The sequence below is a fragment of the Hyaena hyaena genome, unplaced genomic scaffold (genome assembly GCF_003009895.1).
Source record: "Hyaena hyaena isolate Hyena2069 unplaced genomic scaffold, ASM300989v1 scaffold_13, whole genome shotgun sequence".
In the NCBI taxonomy this organism is placed as follows: domain Eukaryota; kingdom Metazoa; phylum Chordata; class Mammalia; order Carnivora; family Hyaenidae; genus Hyaena; species Hyaena hyaena.
The window spans coordinates 2,621,875-2,640,632 of record NW_024080645.1 but is presented as its reverse complement, the minus strand read 5'-3'; the positions used below and the strand labels follow the sequence as shown (position 1 = coordinate 2,640,632).

General features: G+C 54.3%; 1 protein-coding gene across 5 annotated transcripts in view; it reads left to right on the top strand.

Annotated features, from left to right (window-relative positions):
• The window catches only part of BLM (BLM RecQ like helicase), an 87,706-nt gene extending 82,237 nt beyond the window's left edge, over positions 1-5,469 (top strand). For 4 of the 5 annotated variants that reach the window (XM_039257372.1, XM_039257365.1, XM_039257379.1 and 1 more), the window contains 2 exons: positions 2,017-2,218; positions 5,143-5,469. In XM_039257372.1, the coding sequence (XP_039113303.1) occupies positions 2,017-2,218; positions 5,143-5,320 (380 nt within the window). In that variant the 3' untranslated portion in view covers positions 5,321-5,469. Of the gene's footprint in view, positions 1-2,016; positions 2,219-3,047; positions 3,220-5,142 lie in introns of those variants that run through there. The other variant, XM_039257386.1, reaches the window with a different exon arrangement.
• The last annotated feature ends 13,289 nt before the right edge of the window (positions 5,470-18,758 follow it).

Here is an 18,758-nt window from a genome sequence, read left to right as displayed (position 1 = left end):
AAAGGCAAGTGCCCGAGGAAATCCGAATCTCGCACCATCACACTCCCCTGTCCCTGGCAGACCACAGTCCCCTCGCTGTGCTAGGCGTCCTTATCTGCGGAAGGAACACGTTATCTGACAGGCATGTCGGGAAAGATAAAATTCAAGAGTTTAAATGTTTGGGGAAAACGAACTTGTAATTGGAATGCTAGATAATCTCGTCGTTGCTGGAAAGACCCTGCCCAGGTGAGCACCCTGTTTGCGGACGATCCCGCGGATCGGATCGGATCGGGCCTGTCTCGGCGCCCCTCTCACCCTGTACCTCCTCACTGAGCTACAGACGCGGTGAACTAGGAGAAGGTCGGCACGAGGAAGGTTTTGTTCTCGGAGCTGTGAGTTCCCGTGCCCTCCCCCGGGGTACTGCCGCGCAGTGAGCCATAGGAGACACGCCAAGTTCAATGTTTTTCCTGTTTCTGTAACACATGGCAGGGGGTTCTTCTCAAGGCTGTTGGGAAAGGTTAGCAGGATGAGGAATGAGTGAGCCCGTGTTTCAAGTTCTTTCGCTTCTCATTTGTTTTTTATCCATTACAGAATGCTGAAAAGTGGGATTTTTTAAAACTTCCTCTGCATGGTAATTATTCCATTAAGAGCCTTGCTTTGAATATCGGTAGGAACTTAACATTTGTTTAGTGTAGTAACTTGTCTGGAAGGGGATTCTTGGCCACATAAGACGGGCTGCTCTGTGGAAACAGCCCACAGTGTGGTGGTGATCGCTCCCACGTACTGAGGGACAGACGCTGTGCCAAGAGCTTTGCGTGTTTTGTATCATTCAATCCTCAGAAGAACGCCCGTTTCACAGCCTTTTTGTGTCCAAGTCCCACAGCTAGGATGATGGGACGACAGCTTTGTCGGAGCCGCGCTGCCTCCTCATGTGAACCAGTGTTGGACGGATGAGGAGGCCGGGGGACTGGGGCCCTTCCTGCCAGGCTGGAGGGTGACCCGGAGTGGCCCAGAAATACCTTCCTTCAGAAAATGGAGCCGGGGCGCACCTGGCAGGCTTAGTCGGTAGAGCCTGCGACTCTTAATCTCAGGGTTGTGAATTCAAGCCTCATGTTGGGCATGGAACCTAGTTAAAATTGGAAGAAAAGAAGAGGGAGGGAGGGAGGGAGGGAGAGGGAGGGAAGGAGGAAAGAAGGAAGGAAGGAAGGGAAATGTAGTGGGGATGGATTCCTCTTGACCTATAGGGAGATTTTATGCTTTTTAGATGCCTTAGGATGCCAGTGCTTGTGGAAATTGCCACCCTTTTTGCTGGTGCTTTCATGCAGACCCATTTCCTGCATAGTATGCGAAATGTTTACAACTATAATGTAAAGAAGTGGTTTCTGACTTTGAAGACTGTAACTAGGGCCTAGGGTTTTCTGACACTCGGTTACTAAGTAACTGTTCAAGGGTGAGGTGCAGAACGTAATTGGTTATGTTTCTCTTCTCTTGGGTGCTTTATTTTCAGCATGTGTAAAATGGTAAATAAAACGGTCTTTTACGTAGCATTCCCTACTTTTCAAACAGCTTAACAGGATTAACTGCCCGAATGATAACAGGGCCACAGGCCATAGGCAACAGAGTATGAGCTAGACGTCACATCTCTAGTTAAGTTCAGGAGTATCACGAATTTCTGGGGCTCCCAGCTGGCTTTGACAGTAGAGCACGTGACCCTTGATCTCAGGGTTGTGAGTTCAAGTCCCACACTGGACGTAGCGTTCACTTTAAAAAAAGGGGGGGTATCTCAAATTTTTTTAATGAATTCTGATCTTTTTACTTTAAAACTGAATTTCCATTGAGGACTCTGGGGCCCCGTGACAAAAGAGAAATGTCCGGTCCTTGCGGAATTGTTGAAGCCGAGTGGCAGGAGGGCACCAGGGAGAGCGCTGGGTGTCTGACGCCTGATGGCACCCCTGTGTCGTGTCCGTCCACGGGGACCGTCAGCGCGCCCCGGCCAGCACGGCATCGCACATAAACGTCTGCCTTGTCTGCTTGTAGCTGACAACAGTCCCCCCCGGGTGAGCCCGGGCAGCAGCAGAGGCACCAGGAGAAATGGCCCTTCAGAGTCCGAGGACGAAATGCCCGTATCTTCTCACTACTTTGCGAATAAAGCCAGAAATGAAAGAAAGAGGAAGAGGATGCCAGCCTCCCAGAGGTCGAAGAGGCGGAAGACTGGCTTCGGGGGCTCCAAGACAAAAGGGTACGTCCCGCGTCGCGGCCTGCGGGGGGGGGCGGGGGGGGCGCAACCAGGAGCGCAGCTGCCAGGTTCGCTTTGAAGGGTTGATTAAAACAGACTGTCGTTAAACGTCGCCTCTCCAGTTCATGGGGTGACGATTAAGGTTTGATCCAAAACAGAAAACATTTGTTTCAGATTTTTAAAATCTCTGCTGCTAAGTCGATTATCACTTCAGTTTTCTAGTCTGCAAGAGCATCTCCGGTTTTGACATTACCCTAGGGGGGAAAATTTTTTATCATTGCTCTTCTTAAGGGACTTTTCCACCTAAAATATTATAAATCATACAGTGGCTGAGTAAACAAAGGGTTTTTTGTTTCCTCGTCGCTTTTATGGCTGTCAGTAGCTGCCACGCCGCTTTTATTGCTGCAGCATCTGCGAGCCTCGCCCGGGGTCCTGCGTGCTCCTATTTCGTTAGTACCCGAGAGAGCCTATCTCCCACCTTTGCAGGGTAGCGGAGAAGAGGCCACACAGCAGGTGAGCGGGTCACGGAAGCCAGGCCTCCAGGGGCCGCGTCTGCCCTCCCCTACACTTGCCGGGCCCCTGGGCGGGGACACGGCGGCCCTGGGGCGCCCTCCGCACGCCAGCGCCAGCGGGGAGTCAGGTCCTGGGTGATGATCGGTGCAGTGTCCTTATTTCTTGACAATTGGACTGGTCCTGGCAGGGCCGCGACCTCCCCATCAGTCTGAAGAATGTGGCCCCCAGGTACCTGCAAGTTCTAACAGAAATGGCTTACAGAAAATGGGGAACAGGTCCTCAGGAAACTTTTACAAGCCGTTGTGTTTTCCTTTTGCAGTTTGTCTACCTCCTTTCCTTCTGGGTAATACAAAACCAAACCGGAATGGGGGAAGAAGAAGGAAGGCAAATGTTACCAAATTGTCATTTTCCTGTTAAGTTCATAAACAAACATCTTGTATGTGCTAATCCTTCTGCCAGGGTACAGAAATTAAAGGCATTAGTAAATGTTACTTTAATTTTGTGGCTTTCAGTGCGCAAGTGACCAGCAGATGTTCTTCAGTGGGGACATTTTCTTATTTTCCTCATTTACTCCTTCTGGGGAAATACTCATTTCCTCAGGAGCTCATGGAGGAGGAGGAGAATTTAAAAGGCATCTGGTCTAGCCCCCTGGGGTTTCTGATGAGGAAGCGGAGGCCTAGCCCGGGGAGGGCTTGTGTGAGGCTTTCCCCAGCCGGGGCCCCGTGTCCCTGGTAGCAGTGGACTCCGGGTGGCCCACGCCTGTCCAGTCTCCCTTGTTTCCGCACGTCGCCCATGGGGACACCTCACGCGTGATTATGATCTGCTCATCCGTACTTGTTCGGACAGAGCGCCCCCCCCCCCCCTTATGTCAGTGTTCGTTGCCCTTGGCCCTCTTTGTGGTGTCCCCAACTTCAGTTTCTAAGAGTGACGCACTCCGCCCGGTGGGTTAGAACTAATCTAAGAAAAAGCTGTAAAACTCACACTTACCCAAAAGCCAGTACCAGTTTTGATACTGGTTGTTAATTAGCCTGTGTGTTTACGATGGAATTCTTTTCTAATCCCTACTGGCCAAAACCACTGAGTTTTGTAACTTTTTTTTTTTTTTTTAAGCCCTCGTAGCAGCCTCTTTGAGCGTGTGCTTCCTTCCCCTCGTTTGCACTAAGCCGCTCACCTGGCTGGGAGTCTGCGCAGCAACAGAATACAAGTGGCTCTTTGCCAGAGCCCTTAACTCCCCACCCTGCCCTCAGACTTTCACATCTCCCGGGTAACACACAATGAACCGGTTGTGTCCCAGGCCCTCCGAGTGGGAGTAAAATGGATGGCCCGGCTGAAATGGAGACCGCTGTTGGCAGATTCATTCTGTAAATCAACATAAACAGCAGGCTTTCGCTCAGGGCTTAATTTCTCAGCGGGAAATCAGTGTAGGGAAACTTAAGGAGCAGAGCTTTGCCAGGTCTGCAGTAAGACTGCCCTCCAGCAAGAGTTTAAAAATGTGGAAAAACCACTCTTCACCCAGCCCTACCAGAATGTCCTCACCACAGGCAGGTGGCCCCGAGACACTGGCCCCCAGATTCAGAGATGAGAGGCCACTCCGTACCCGGTGCCACGGAATTACCTCTGGGCATGGACCCAGCCTGGGTACGAGCCACGGAAAATGCCTGCATGGGAGAGGCTTCTGCTATTATCCTAGTAAAATGCTGGCTCCGTGACTCTCCTCTCTGGTTTCCTTTGTGGGGAGAAAAAGAAAAGCTGATGTCTTCGGGGAAGCGAGGCGCGGGGAGGCCTCTGTAATCGGCCGGGGCAGGGCCTCTTGCCAGGTTTCAAAAGGCAGCAAGCGGGAGGTGAGAGTGGGCAGGAGAGCCAGCCGCTGGTGAGGGTACCTCCCGGGGGGCCGCGTCCACAGCCTTCCCCCCACCCCTGCAGGTCGGGTCCAGCCGGGAGGAGGCTCTGCTCACAGCCCTGCGAGGAGGCGCTCGGCCACATGGCTGCCTTTCTCCCAGCTGAGCAGGCACAGTCATCCCAGGGTGTCTGTTGTCTGGGCATTGGGGCCCGTAAGCCTGAGTAGTCTCGCTTCCTTGATTTGGTCGGAATAGATTAAGGAACGTGGATCTGGGCCGTGTGGTCCGGGGGTGGGTGGGCAGGCACAGGAGGCCCAGCTCAAGTCACAGGGTTAAGAAACGTTTTAAGAAGACAGATTCACAGCAGAACCGTGCGGAGGGCAGTAGTCCTTTATTCCTTGAACTGTAATGGAAACTTCCTGACAGGGGCCCCCGCGGGCACAAACGCTAAGAGACTCAGAAGACCGAGGAGAGTCCGGGACTGACTTTATAGGCCCGCGCGGGCCATGAGCAAGAAGACTGTTCACTTTTGGTTTTATTTAACATTTTCATTTTCTTTTCTTTGTCACTTTTCAGGGGGTCCACTGCGTGCAGAAGGGCATCTGCTAAAAGTAAATCCTCCAATGTCTTCGGACCCCGTTTGCCTCTGCCTGGTCCCCAGGCAGCATCAGGCACCGGTAGAAAATTGGGGATTATGGCTCCACCAAAGCCTATAAATAGGCCATTTCTTAAGCCTTCATATGCATTTTCCTAACAACCACATCTCCGTGTACATAGATCTTCTTTCTCGTTTGTCAGCGTCTCACCATCTGTGAGCATAAAGCTGTTAGTTTTGTTGTGCCGTTTGTAATTTTTACCCGTAACTATTAATATTTAAATAAATGCTTGGGGTGACAGTTCTTATTTTTAAAATAAACGTTTTCTTTTGAATAAGCATGATTTGCTGCTGCTGCTGCAAGCCTTGTGGCCCTTGTTTCTCAGAACGTCTGAAGCAGCAGCTGAATCATCTCAGTAAGAGAAATTCTGAGCACGACGTGAAACCCCGGGGCCGCAGGAAGAGACAGGCATGGGACACGGTGAAACTGTAAAACTCTGCAGAAGCAACATAAACGAAATTAAAAGACAAATGACAGAGAAAGTGAGAAAAGATATATGACAAAGAATGTCCATAATACAGAGCACCTATAAATCATTAAGAAAAAAGAAGTCGGTAGAAAAAAATGAACAAAAGATGTGAGTCGGCTCTTCCCAGAGGAAATACAGTGGCCCTGAAATACGGTGAATATCTCCCCAGTTAAAAACATAAATTAAAACTGGGACGCCTGGGTGGCTCAGTCAGTTGAGCGGCCCAGCTCTTGATTTTGGCCCAGGTCATGGTCCCAGGTCTTGGGATCGAGCCCCGTGTCGGGCTCTGTGCTGAACAAGGACCCTGCTTGGGATTCTCTCCCTCTGCCCACCCCATCAAGTGAAAATAAATAAGTAAAATTTCGAAGTGTAAATACATGTGTGTGTGTGTAAATCACATTGCCAACACTGGAGAATATCCCCAAATCTAGGGTCAACAAGAGAATGGTCATTTAAAAAAAATTTTTTTTTAATGTTTTATTTATTTCTAGGAGAGAGAGAGACAGCATGAGCAGGGGAGGGTCAGAGAGAGAGGGAGTCACAGACTGAAACAGGCTCCAGGCTCCGAGCTGTCAGCACAGAGCCCAGTGTGGGGCTCAAACCCACAAACCTTGAGATCATGACCTGAGCCGAAGTTGGATGGTTAAACTGACTGAGCCCTCCACGCGCCCGTCCCTGGTCAGGAAGTGTTAAAGTGGAATTTTAGCGCCTCTTTGGAGCGTTAGGACCTCATTTTTGGAGACCTCTTGTTTCTTAGCTGTAAGTAACCTTGGTGACCCGTCTGGCGCCTCACTTTTCTCTCCTTGATCTGTGGAAGGCCGGGGGTGAGGAGGCCCTGCCTGAGACACAGGTTTTGCAGTCGGAGGTGGCTGGTAACCATGCGGCCCCTACCCGCGGGCTCAGCACCGAGGCGGACTTTGCACCCACCCTGAGAGCCAGCCCTCGGCCACGCACCTACTTCCTGCTCCCTTGGCTGCCACCCGGGGCTTTGGTTCCACCTTTCTCGGAGGAGACTGGCCGGACAGAAGCCTGCCGAAGCTGTACCCTGTTCCCAAGACCTCTTCTTCGGGGCCGGCGTTTTCAGAGAAGCCGTCTCTCCAGCAAGTGCTGGTGCCAGTAGCCAGCAGGACCTCGGGGTGAAGAAAGGGAACAGAGGAACAGAGCTGAGGCTGCTGGGACCGTGTGCCCCGCATAGGGCCACCTGGGAGTGTGGGCGATCGGTGCACAAGGGCAGCTGGCAGGAGGCCTCCCCCTTCCACCTGCAAGCGGCTCTGGCTTTGGGGGGTGGGGTGCGGCCTTGGCACAGAGCTGACGCCACAGACAGCGTTGCACTTCCTGGCTCCCACCTCACCCGTTCGTCCCTTTACTGAGGCCTCTGCTGCCCAGACAAGGGGGATCAGGTTGCTGAGGCGACCCTGACGCCGCCTCCCAGCGGGAACCCGAGGCCTGGAGACCTGTGACCTGCCCCCACACCCAGCCCTTGAAAAACTCCGGGTTGGAACAGCCTCCTCCAGGTCCTCGGGCCCCAGGAACAGGCACGGAAATTGCTAGCAGCCTCCTCCTCTTCTGCCTCAGCCTTCCCAGATCCCCTGGAGGGGAGGTGGCTGCATCCACGCAGGGACAACCTCAGGACCACAGGACCCCCTGGCTTTTGTGCCCCTGGTGGCCAGAGAGCCGCTGACCGCAAAGCTCCCGGGCCTGGTGTGGCCCCCATGCGCACAGAGGCCGCCACAGCGAGGAAAGAAGAAGGAAGATCAGGGACAAGCCCACCAGAGTCCCACCCTGCTCAGATGCGGGGAGGCTTGAGGGCAGGGCCGGTGGCGTCAGCCCTCTGGAGGACACAGGAAGGATTGGAATGTGACTCCAGCTGTATCCACACCCTCGCTGGGCTCTTCCCCCATGAGGACCCCAAACAACTGACAGGTCCTTGCTTTTAAGGACGAGGACCCCACTTCCTCACAGGAGGAGAACAGACCAGCAAAGCCCCCTCTCTGCCAAGGGCTGTTCCAGAAATGTTCACATAATTTAATTCGCTCCTTTAATCCCTCCGACAGCCCTGGGAGGCAAGCACATGATTTTAGAGCCTTTTGTTTGCAGAAACCAGAATTCAGAGAGGTTATGTAATTGCCCGAACCCACACAGCTAGGAAGTGGTAATAAGTAGGGTAACATGCACCTTGGTTCGCCCTGAAGAGTCCCAGTTTATATTTGCTGCCCTGCTGTAATTAAGACCGCTCACTCTCCTTCTGGAAAGCGCTCCAGTTTAGACAATAACCTGTAAGGAATCCAGGTCTGTGCTCCTTTCCCTGCACAATCCAGCCTCCTCTCCCAACCCCATTTTTCCATGCAAAGCCCTGCGGGCCACCTGCCACCAACTGCTAAGACCTCAGGGCCCGGGGGGAGCCTCCGGGGACAGAGCTGCAGAGTTATCCGCCAGCACAGCTGACCTGCGGTTTTTCTTCAGAAGCAGGAAGAGGAAGCAGAGGCCGCGGTCCAGGCCCCCTTGCTCTTCCCAAGAAACGGCCTCTCCTTCTACAACTGGGAGCCGCTCCGGGCCCCCGAGGCCCACCCGCCCCAGGTCACTGCAAGCAGCTGCCGAGGCGGGCAGCAGCCACCGGTCCCGTCCAGCCTCGGCCTCCCACCCTGGCATAGTGGCCTGCGGGCCTCTTGCGAGGGTAGGGTGGCGTCCCCAAGAGGCTCCGGCAGTCACTTCTCCCTCGGTGCAGCTGCCATGGCCCCCACGTGGCCTCGCAGACGGGAGGGACGAGCCAGCTGTCGGGATGCGCTCCGGGGAGCCCAGCCCTGACCAGACCGCACTCAGCGCCTTAGCCCGCGGGTTCAGCCCTCTGGTCGCTGCGAGGCAAGGCCTCCACGCCTGCAGCTGTGCAGGGCACTGCCCCCGCCCCCGGGCACACGAGACGGCACCCTTGGCCTTTATAAGCCCCTGCTTTCCAAAAAGCACTCATTCTGTATACACACACACACACACACACACACACACACACACACACACACCCACCCTGGCTTTCCTCAGCCAGGCCCGTGGTCCCTGCTGGCGGGAAAGAAAAGAGGGAAACAGACCCCACAGTGGCTGGGGTGGCTGCTGGGCCCCTCTGCTCCTGGTTGTTGGGGGAGGACAGAGGGCGGAATAAGGGGACAGAAGTCCAAACTTGACCCCACACAACGCTGGGGAGGGGAGGGATCCCCTGAGCAGGGATGAGGGCTTGAGGCTGGGCCTTTGGTGTCCTCACAGCCTGACTGCGTGGCTCCACCATCCCACAGTGGGCTTGGTGACCGTGGGCGGCCATCGGTGACTCAGATGCCCTTGGACCTACTCAGGATGCTGGAGTCCACCCCAGTGCACCTCTGTCCCTTTGGGTCCCACACAGAGCCTGACGCACACACAGGCTGCAAGTGTCAGCCTATCCTGGCCCCGTGTCCTCAGTCCCCGCCAGGAGCCTTGAGGCCCCGCGAAGGTCAGGCCCGGCCTTGTGTCCGGCTCTGGGTCAGAGCGGAGCATGCGGGTCCCGGCCTCCCACGGGGACGACGCCCTCGCGTCAGAACCCAGAGCGTGAACCCAGGGGTGGAAGGTAGGGGGGTGAGCTGCGAACCCCGACCCAGCAGACCTTCGCTGATCTAGGAAGGGTCTGTAGAGCCTCCGTCAGACCGAATCCCAGCCGGAGAAACCGGGGCCTCTGACTGGAGCCGTGCCCAGACCCGGCACTTGGGGGCCTCCTCCGCAAGGGACCCTGAGCATCTCGTGACCCTCGGGACGCTGTAACCCAGCTAACCTCAAGACAGAAGCGTGAATGTCTGCGGCGGCTGTGGTTTGACAGTTAGTGCCAGAGAGAAGTCGCCCACGCGAGCCTCATGCACGTGTGCACGCGAGAACGGGGACTGTGGTCCATCTGTCACCGCCGGCTTCCCCGCGCCCAGCTGAGCAGCCCTGCGCCTTCCACGCTAGGTGAGTGACCTTTGCAAGCTCCGTGGCTTCTCTGAGCCTCAGTTTCTCACCTGCACGAGAAAGGAAACACCTGGTCCCCGTGTCCTGAGGTGACAGTGGGCACCCTTGTGGGCAGGTGCTCCGCAAACACCTGCCGGTGGGGACACAGACTCGGGCATGGCCCTGGCCCTCAGCGGGGTTCGGTCAGCGGGGGGAGCAGAAGCGGTGCTGGCACAGCTGGGGGAGCCCCCGGGTGAGGCCTCGTCCAGTCCAGGGGACACAAGAAGTGAGGTTCAAGCCCTGAAGAATGAGTAGGAATTCAGAACAAGAGAAGGAGCCCCCAGGCGAAAGAGCTTGGAGGTGTGACAGAGCCTAACCCGACAGGGGGCCTGCCCAGGCTCAGGACGGGCTGCGGGAGGTGGGGAAGCCAGCCCCGATGGTCACAACTGAGGGGCATGGCCTTGTGCCCTGGGAAGGCACTGAAGAGGGGAGAGCTAGGATCGGATCCGAACACGGGGTCAGGAGGGCCCGGAGCGGAGGAGCTGGACGCCAGCAGACACACAGTAGGCCCTTGCTCCGGGGAGAGACTGGCAGCTTCCAGGGTCCCGGGTCACAGGAGCTATCCCACTGGCCAAGCAGGGCAGGCGGGCTCTGGTGACATCCCGGAGACACGGTGCGTCTGCATGGGTGATACCAACAGAGGTCACTCTGTTTCCTGAAGGGTCAGCGGGGGACCCTGGCGCAGGCCCCACTTCAGGCCCCTGGGCTCCAGGTCTCCTACGATGTGTGGGGTGCGTGTGCGTGTGTTCGCGTTGCCCACGCCGCCTCCAAGCTTGGCAAGTAACCCTCTGAGGCCACACCCGCCACAGGAAGAAATCCAGCTCTGTGCTAATTTACATTTTATCCAAGAGAATGTGGTGAATGCCCCGGGCTTTGGCCTGGGCCTGGAGAGTCACACAGCGGTTGTCGGGGAGCGGATGGTGCCACCTCCTCCCACCTCACTGCGAGTCCCTCCTGTCACACCGCCCAGCCCAGGGCCACACGGGGCACAGGGCACTCCGTAGTCCTTACCCTGGAAACAAGAGCTTTCTTTTTTCCTTAAAAGCAGGCTATAGAACAGCACAGACAGCTGCTAAAGGGGTGTGTGTGTGTAAAAAGTTGCTTATCAAAATAGTGAAAGTGGCCAAATTGAGGTGATTTTTACTTTTGTGAATTGATTGACTTTTACAACAAGCTCTGTATCCGTTTTATAATCAAGTAAAGCAAAGAGCAGCCGCTCAGCTTTGCTCCAGAAGGACTGTGGGGGAGGACCCCCGTGTTCTAGGAACAGGCTCTGGGGCCATGGGCGGCCACCCCCTCCCAGGGGGGAGGCCTGCTGGCACCAGTGGGGTGGGACTTGCATGGGGTGGAGGCTGGAGTGGCCACCTAGCCCAGGTGCCCCAGGCTCATGCAACCCCACTAGAGTCCCGTGTACCCTCCTCTGCTCTCTTTCTCACCTTCTGGGAAGGGTGAGAGGGCCAAAGAGCCCACCCAGGAACCCACTCCTGAGCAGAAAATGACACTTCCCCACCTGACTTCAAGGGGACAAGTGCCCTGGGCTGGGTCACCTGCTTAGGTGACCTCAAGGAGACAGCAGGAACTCCCATTCAAGGAGCAGTTGCTGCACAGGAGATGGGGGACACAACATAAGTCCCCATCACTTCCTCCATAGTCCTTAGCTTAGCCTTGCGCTTTGTCCCAGACTGGGGTTGTGGCCAGAAGACCTGGCATACAGCAGTTGCCTAATAACATTTGTTGGATAGGAGATGGATGAGTGGATGGGTGATGAGTGGATGGGTGGATGGGTGATGGGTAGATGAGTGGTGGATGGATGGATGGGTGGGTGGGTGGGTCACGGGTGGGTGGATGAATAGGTGGATGAGTCAATGGGTGATGGGTAGATGGATAGATGGCTGGATGGGTGATAGGTAGATAGGTGGATGGATGGATGGATGAGTGATGGGTAGATGGATGGATGGGTGATAGGTAGATAGGTGCGTGGATGGATGGATAACGAGTAGACGGATGGGTGGATGAATGAATGGGTCATGGGTAGATGGTGGGTAGATGAAGAGGGCCACCGTAAAGTCATCTGCCTAGACTGCCCTCTTTATAGGAGGCTATGGTAGGAGGATGGGGACAGGGGCCCAGGGCTTGCTGAACCTTACAATCCCACAGCCCAGTTGGTAGTGCCAGACCTGTGGAGCACTGTGGCCAACCAGTCCCTAAAGGCTTCTTCCCTCTCCACCTCTGGCTTCACCAAAACAAGTGGAAGCTGGCCTTGATATTCACTTAGATTCCCTTTTGTGTGTGTTTACTGATGGTTTTGGTTATTACTGTGTTATTCTCAAAGAGCTAGCTGATTTCCCCATGTATTGATTTGGCGATGCATCATTTCCCATGTGCTAAGATGTGTACAGCCACCAGCATCTGTTTCTAGCTCCCTGTGTATCTGGAATCACCCACGTGTGGGGAAGGCTTCAGGGAACGACCAAGATGTATGGAGGGTTTAGAATTCAAATTTCAGTCATTCCTACCTGGGCCGGGCTCCACATTCCAGCTGAGAAGGCAGAGGCTGAGGCCAGCTGTTCTCAGCAGCTCCAGCATCACTGGAGGGCCAATTAAATCTGTTTCTGATTCAGAAGATCTGGGGCCGGAGGGTCTGCACTCCTTACAGGCTCCCCCGGTAAGGCTGATGCTGCCAGTCACCCCAGCCCACTGGCCTCAGGTAGAGGAGAGGGCGCCAGGGGTCAGCCCTCAGGATGAAGACAAACCTCAGCTGCTGGGAATTTGAGCTCTGGGCCTCGGGCAAGCCATTCTCCTCTCTTTCCCCCTTGGTTTCCCCATGATGGCCAAGCTTCCCCAACTACGTTGTGTTGGACGAGCCTGTTGGGTGGAGAACCATCCAGAGGGTGTTTAAGAAGGCGACAGTGGAACAGCCTTGCTCAGTGGGAGCCCTTTGCAGGCAGAGGTCTGGTGTCACAAGAGCCAGAGCTCTACAGCCCCTTCGGGCACTGAGGGTCCCCCTACGGAGGTGGCTCTGCAGCAAGGAAGCAGGACGGCTGTTCCCTGTAGGCACTGTGCAGGGTGTACCGGGGGGCGAAGGAAACCCCCTTAAAAACGGTGGAGACGAGTGTAGGCTGACATTTCCCAGGCCTTGCCGGCCTGTGGGGTCAAGTGGAATCACGTTACCACCCAAAATTGCCTGAGCGCGGAGCTCTGTCTCCCGGCCAGGCCTGGCAAATGCCACTGCATGATACGGTTCACTGGGGACTCAGACGAGGGGCCGGGGCGCCAGTGTGTTACAGAGGCTTTCCAGATACACGCCATTTCGGTGTTGACTTGAAGCCCGCTGTCTTTGCCCAGACCCCACAGGATCCAGCTGAGCTGGGAACAGAAGAGTCTCAGAACAGAACGGGGCTTCCCCTGGCGATGAGTCTCACAGTTCATAGGAAGGAAGACTGACAAAAGACTGCTGTGCCGGGGTACTTGAGGTCAAAGGCCAGTCAGGTCAATTTATTGTGTGACCTTGAGTAATTTACTTAGCTTTCCTTTGCCTCAGAGAGCTCGTAACAGCACAACCCTGTGGGGCTGAGCGTGAGGAAGATTTGACGAGCCAGTGTGGGAGAAGGCCCCAGCACCGTGCCTGGCGCTCGCTCGCGCACATGGGCGGTTGTCGCTCCAGGTGTGTGTCGTCTGAGACGTATACTTGTGCCAGAGTTGACTGGAGCATAATCCAGACAAAGTTCTCACTCGTTGGGCCCCGCCATTCTCAACCTAATCCTTTCACGAAATTGTTTTCTCAAACCAAGCCGTCCCCTTGAGGTAGGACCTCAGCATCCAGATTCGGGGGGCCCAGAGATTGGCAGGCAGCACCCCGTAACATAGGAGGCCTTAATCCAGACCAGGAACTCCTGGAAAACCCAAGGAGAGGTCGGAGGGTATATAATCTCCCAAATTGTAAGAGGATTTTTAAAATATTTATTTATTTATTTATTTATTTTTGAGAGAGAGAGCATGTGCGCAAGTAGGGGAGGGGCAGAGAGAGAGGATCCCAAACAGGCTGTCTGTACGGTCAGCTCAGAGCCCGACTTGGGGCTTGAACTCACAAACTGTGAGATCGTGACCTGAGCCAAACCCAGGCGCCCCTCCCAAATGGTCAGTTTTAGGTTTGTGAGTCGGTGCAGATTTCTGGGGAAGAGGCCACAACTTCATCAGGTTGCCAAAGGGGCCAGCACCCCCGATAGGTTAGGAGACCTGCTTCAGGCCCGCTTCAGGGTCCTTGCCAGCAACCCACCCCCCCACCCCCACCCGCCTTGCCCAGACAGGGTAGCCACTCCCAGGAACACACAGGGACCAAGGCCCTGGGACAGAGATGAGAGCAGGTCAGCCGGCCTCTCCTTCCTTGAGAGCCAGGCTTTCTCCAAAGAGGGGGGAGGGCTCACTCACCACAATAAGACGGGGAGAGCACATTCCCAGTGTAAAATCCCAGGCAAAACTGGGTGATGCTGGTTGGCGGTAACAAGAGGCGTCTGCAGCCTTGTCCTGGAGGCAGGCGCCATCACAGACCCTGTGGGTGGATAGCACAGCGTGGTGGCCGGGCACCCGCAGGGTCAGATGTGGAGGGGTGTTGGGAGTCTGTGACAAACAGTGGCTGGAGGACTCGCAGATGTGACAAACAGCAGCTGGAGGACTCGCAGAATGGGGTGGGTCCCGGCCCTGCACCCGTCAGCCAGACGAGCCCTTAACTTCTCATCCGAAAAATGGGGTTCCGTGGGGCAGAATCTCAGTGGTAGCCGCCTGGCCCATCTTCCTGCCGGGGTTGCTGTGAAGAGCCAGGAAGCCCACAACCGGGGTGATGTGCTCAGGTTGGGACGCCTGAGTTGGAATCCGGAGCTGGGCCTCTCTCCCGGGGTTCCCCTGTGTCCCCCTGATTCACACACTGCCCGGGACACACCTGGGGGCCTCTGTCAGCCCCCCTCTCTCCTAGTGAGAGAGCTGGGACTGAACATTAGAAGGGACGGTGACGGGGTGGGGGGCGGAGGGGGGAGGGGAATCGAACCGGGAAAGATCAGAAGTGTCCCAGAGAGAAACGAAATTGCAGCCCTGTGGTGAGCGGTGAGATTCCTTTCCCCCATCACCTCACACAAAAATCTCCAAAGAAGTAGTTCTTGTTACCTTGTGGAATGGATCTATTTTGGGCTCAGTGGCTCCGTGACGCGAGCGTCTCGCTTCCCGTGTGCCTTTGCAGGAATCAATCCTCACCACAACCCCGTGGAGAGGGTCCCGTTCTTTCCCGAGCCATCTGAGCCGTGGAGGGCCGTGTAAGGGGTAAGGGGGTGGCCCCCGGATTCTCTTCAGGCTGCCTGATGTCACCAGGCTGGTGGCACCTGATGAGAACAGAGCCAGGGGCCCACCATACCCAATATCTGCCCAGCAGCTCAGCCCAGCTGCCCCGGCAGCCCCTTCCCCTGGCAGATGGGGGAGCCCCTCTCCAGCACTAATCTCAGATTGGCCGCCTTTTCCGTTGCTGTTTCCTCATCAGGACAGCAGCACCTGCTGCCTGGGCCCAGGCTGTACCAGGCCCTCGGCTCAGCCTACCATGCCAGTGGGCAGATGGGGGGCATGAACGGAATGGGGGGGCACTCCTTCTGGGAGGCTTGGGATTTGATAGTGCACCTCGTTGGGGGGGCCACCCACTGCCAGGGAAGCTCGTGACCAGAGTTCCCCAGAGCAAGGCCGCAGTCATTTCCTCTCTTCGAGACCAGAGAATGGGAAGGGGGTTCCTCGGGCCACGGACAAAGGGCCTTCCTGCCCTCAGGGATGGGCTACCTGAGCACCAGGCCCCAGGTCTGGGGTCGGCATTTCTGCTTCTTCAAACCTGTCTGTTGCTGCCTTGCTGTATGACCTTGGGCAAGTCACTTCCTCTCTCTGGGCCTCAGCAAGAGAACGACTGATCCAATTTGCCCACCCCCCAGTTAGACATTCTAAAACCGTGAAACGTTCAAACCCACGTGATTTCACATAATCAGAGCCGTCTTCCTTTAATTCAACCAAAATGCAAATGGCCCTGGTGGATGACTCAGCAGGTCTCAGCCCCAGGCCTAGACACCCCCACCCCTCTGCTTGGGGAGGGAGCTCCCTCCCAGACCCACCGAATCAGGCTCTCTGGGCCTCCAGGACCCAGAGCCTGGCATGTTTAGGAGGCTGCCCAGGAGAGCAGGGTGAGGGCAGAGCTCCGGCTCCTCTAGTCCGTACAGGCGAACTGAGTAACAGTGACACTTTATGACACAGTGACCCACAAACCAAGAAAGTCTCCGCGGCCTCCAGGACCCTCCATTCTCACGGATCCTGGGCTGCAGTGTCGTGGGAGCAGGGCACACCCCTGGCTGGGTGCAGAGAGTTTAGGGGACGACAGGAAAGAGAAGCCCTGCACCCTCTGGCTACCAGGAAGGCAGGTGAAAACCACGCGGCCCTCGTGGCCATCCTGTCCCCAGGGACGCGCACTGGTGCCTGTGTGATGCAGGACTTGGGACTTGCTCCCGTTAACCTAACCGTGCAGATGAAAAGAACTTGCAAGACCACCCAGCCGGGAAAGGGAAGGAAATCACATGAGGGCGCAAAAGCCGAAAGGGAGCAGGGGCCCAGGATCAAAGGCAGCTTCCGTGAAGCCAGTAGCTCCGGGATGGAGCCGAGTGCGTGGGCATATGAATTAGAAGAGCACAAAGAAGAGACAGTCAAGAAACAACATCAGGGCTTGCAGAGGGAGCTCGCGGACAGGAAGACAGGCTCCGAGAACCCAAACAGACCACTGCGTGTCTAGAAACCGCGTCATGGCGCAGCACGCACGTCTGAGAAGCACACTAATAGCACGGAGGAAACGTTGAAATAATCACAATGAACTCAGAGGAGAAGGACAAGCCCCAGCAATTAGAGACGGTCGTTATGGAGCCCAGACCTTCCACCACGGAGGGATTGGGGTCCTTGGGGTGGATTATCCAACAGCCAAAGCAGAAGAATATTTAGAGGTTGAGAAGACGCAAGAAGGACTGAGTGTGATCGCGGTCAGGAACGTGCTGACTCGGGCCGAGTTAGCGGACTTGAAGGATAAAGGAAACAACTGTTCAGGCGCCCAGGAGGAAAAACCAAGTCATGAACAAGGGGAGGAAAAAAATCAATCTGGCCTCACATTTTTCCACAGCAACATTCAATACGAGAAGACAAGGAAGCTTAGTCTTCAAAGGTTTGTGGAAAAGGGGAAACAGAATATTATGCCCAGTGAGGTTGTTCAAATTTATAGGCAACATGGAAAGGATCAGGGAAAACGGCACCCTGGAGCCTTCTTTGAAAAAGAAAAATTACTCAGCAATGAAATCTAGCTGCGAATTAAAACGGTCAATTTTTTTTTAAAGGTAAACTCATGCCTCTGATGCAGGATAAGATGAACACCTGTCAAAAATTGTATTTAACTCCAGGGGCGCCTGGGTGGCTTAGTTGGTTAAGCGTCCGACTTTCGCTTAGGTCGTGATCTCGCGGTTCGTGGGTTCAAGCCCCGCGTCGGGCTCTGTGCTGACTGCCAGCTCAGAGCCTGGAGCCTGTTTCAGAGTCTGTGACTCCCTCTTTCTCTGACCCTCCCCTGCTCACGCTGTCTCTCTCTCTCTCTCTCTCTCTCCTAGAAATAAATAAAACATTAAAAAAATTTTTTAAAAATTGTATTTAACTCCTTAAATAATTAGGAGACAAGCAATATGTTCCAGTGGTTTAAAGGAAAATTAGAACACCCCTGAAATGAATTTACAGACATGTGTACAACTGATCAGTAGCCCCAGGGCACCAATCGATTACATTCCTCCAGACAAAATTCATTTGCGTTTCGAAGAACAAGAATCATTTGCATTGCCGTAAGCTTCCTACAACTTAGATTTGTCAAAGATGACGAAATACAGGACACCGAGTAGGTTTCTCCCAGGAGAGGTGAGTGGCATTTCAAAGTCTCTCTCAGTTTCTCCTGGTACAACTAAAACAACTCCAAGTTCAAAATCCAGGGACATAATATACCTAAAAAAAAAAAAAAGGAAAGGAATCTATTGAAATGCAGGACTAAGATGAAATACTAGGAGAATTATGGTTGCAGAACAGAATCTAAGTGTTAGAAACCTTGACAGAAAGACAATATTAGAATCCGAGGCAAGATGTGTAAGGGAAGTGATCCCCTTTTTCATCCCAAGGAATAATTGAGCCTGCCTAAGTGAAGCATTTATTTTTTCCACCCCAAGACTCCAATCTCTTGATGTATTTCAGTCTTTTTTCTTAACATGAGAGAAATTCATCATGAACTAATATCTCTGTGGAAAGTAAAAACTTATATTAGATTCAGCAAGTTTTTAGTTTAGGTGTTTTTTTTTTTTTTTCTGTTAAACTCAAGTAAAATTACTTTTAGTTTTAAATCTAACATATGAGGTAAAATTCCATCTTTTAAAATTATTTAGACCAGGGGCACCTGGGTGGCTCAGTCAGTTGAGCGGACGTCCGACTTGGGCTCCGGTCATGATCTCACAGTTCATGGGTTCGAGCCCCACATCGGGCTCTGTGCTGACAGCTCGGAGCCTGGAGCCTCCTTCGGAGTCTGTGTCTCCCTCTCTCTGCCCCTCCCCTGCTCGTGTTCTCTCTCTCAAAATAAGTAAATTTTTTGTTAATTTTTTAATTATTTGGACCTATTTACTGGTCTATCTAGCTTATTTATGCTCCAGAATTCTCTGTAGATGACATTTCCCAAATCTTAACACTGTATGATGACCCATATTAAAGCATCTACTTTGTACAGGGGGTGGGGAAGTGTTCTAGGTGTTAGGAATATAGCAGAGAACAGAATGGATAGAGACCCTGCTCTCAGGAAGCTGGCCTTCTAGCGGGAACGTGGGGGCGGGGGCGTTCCTTCCTTCTCTGTGCTTTTCTGTGGCCCTTGTTTTGAGAACAAGCATGTACTATTTTTATAAAAGCAGTGGTCATTACCTTCACACACACCCCTCAGATGATTCTTCTAGACAGCCAGAGTTGAGGACAGCCACATTTCATTTGAGCCATTG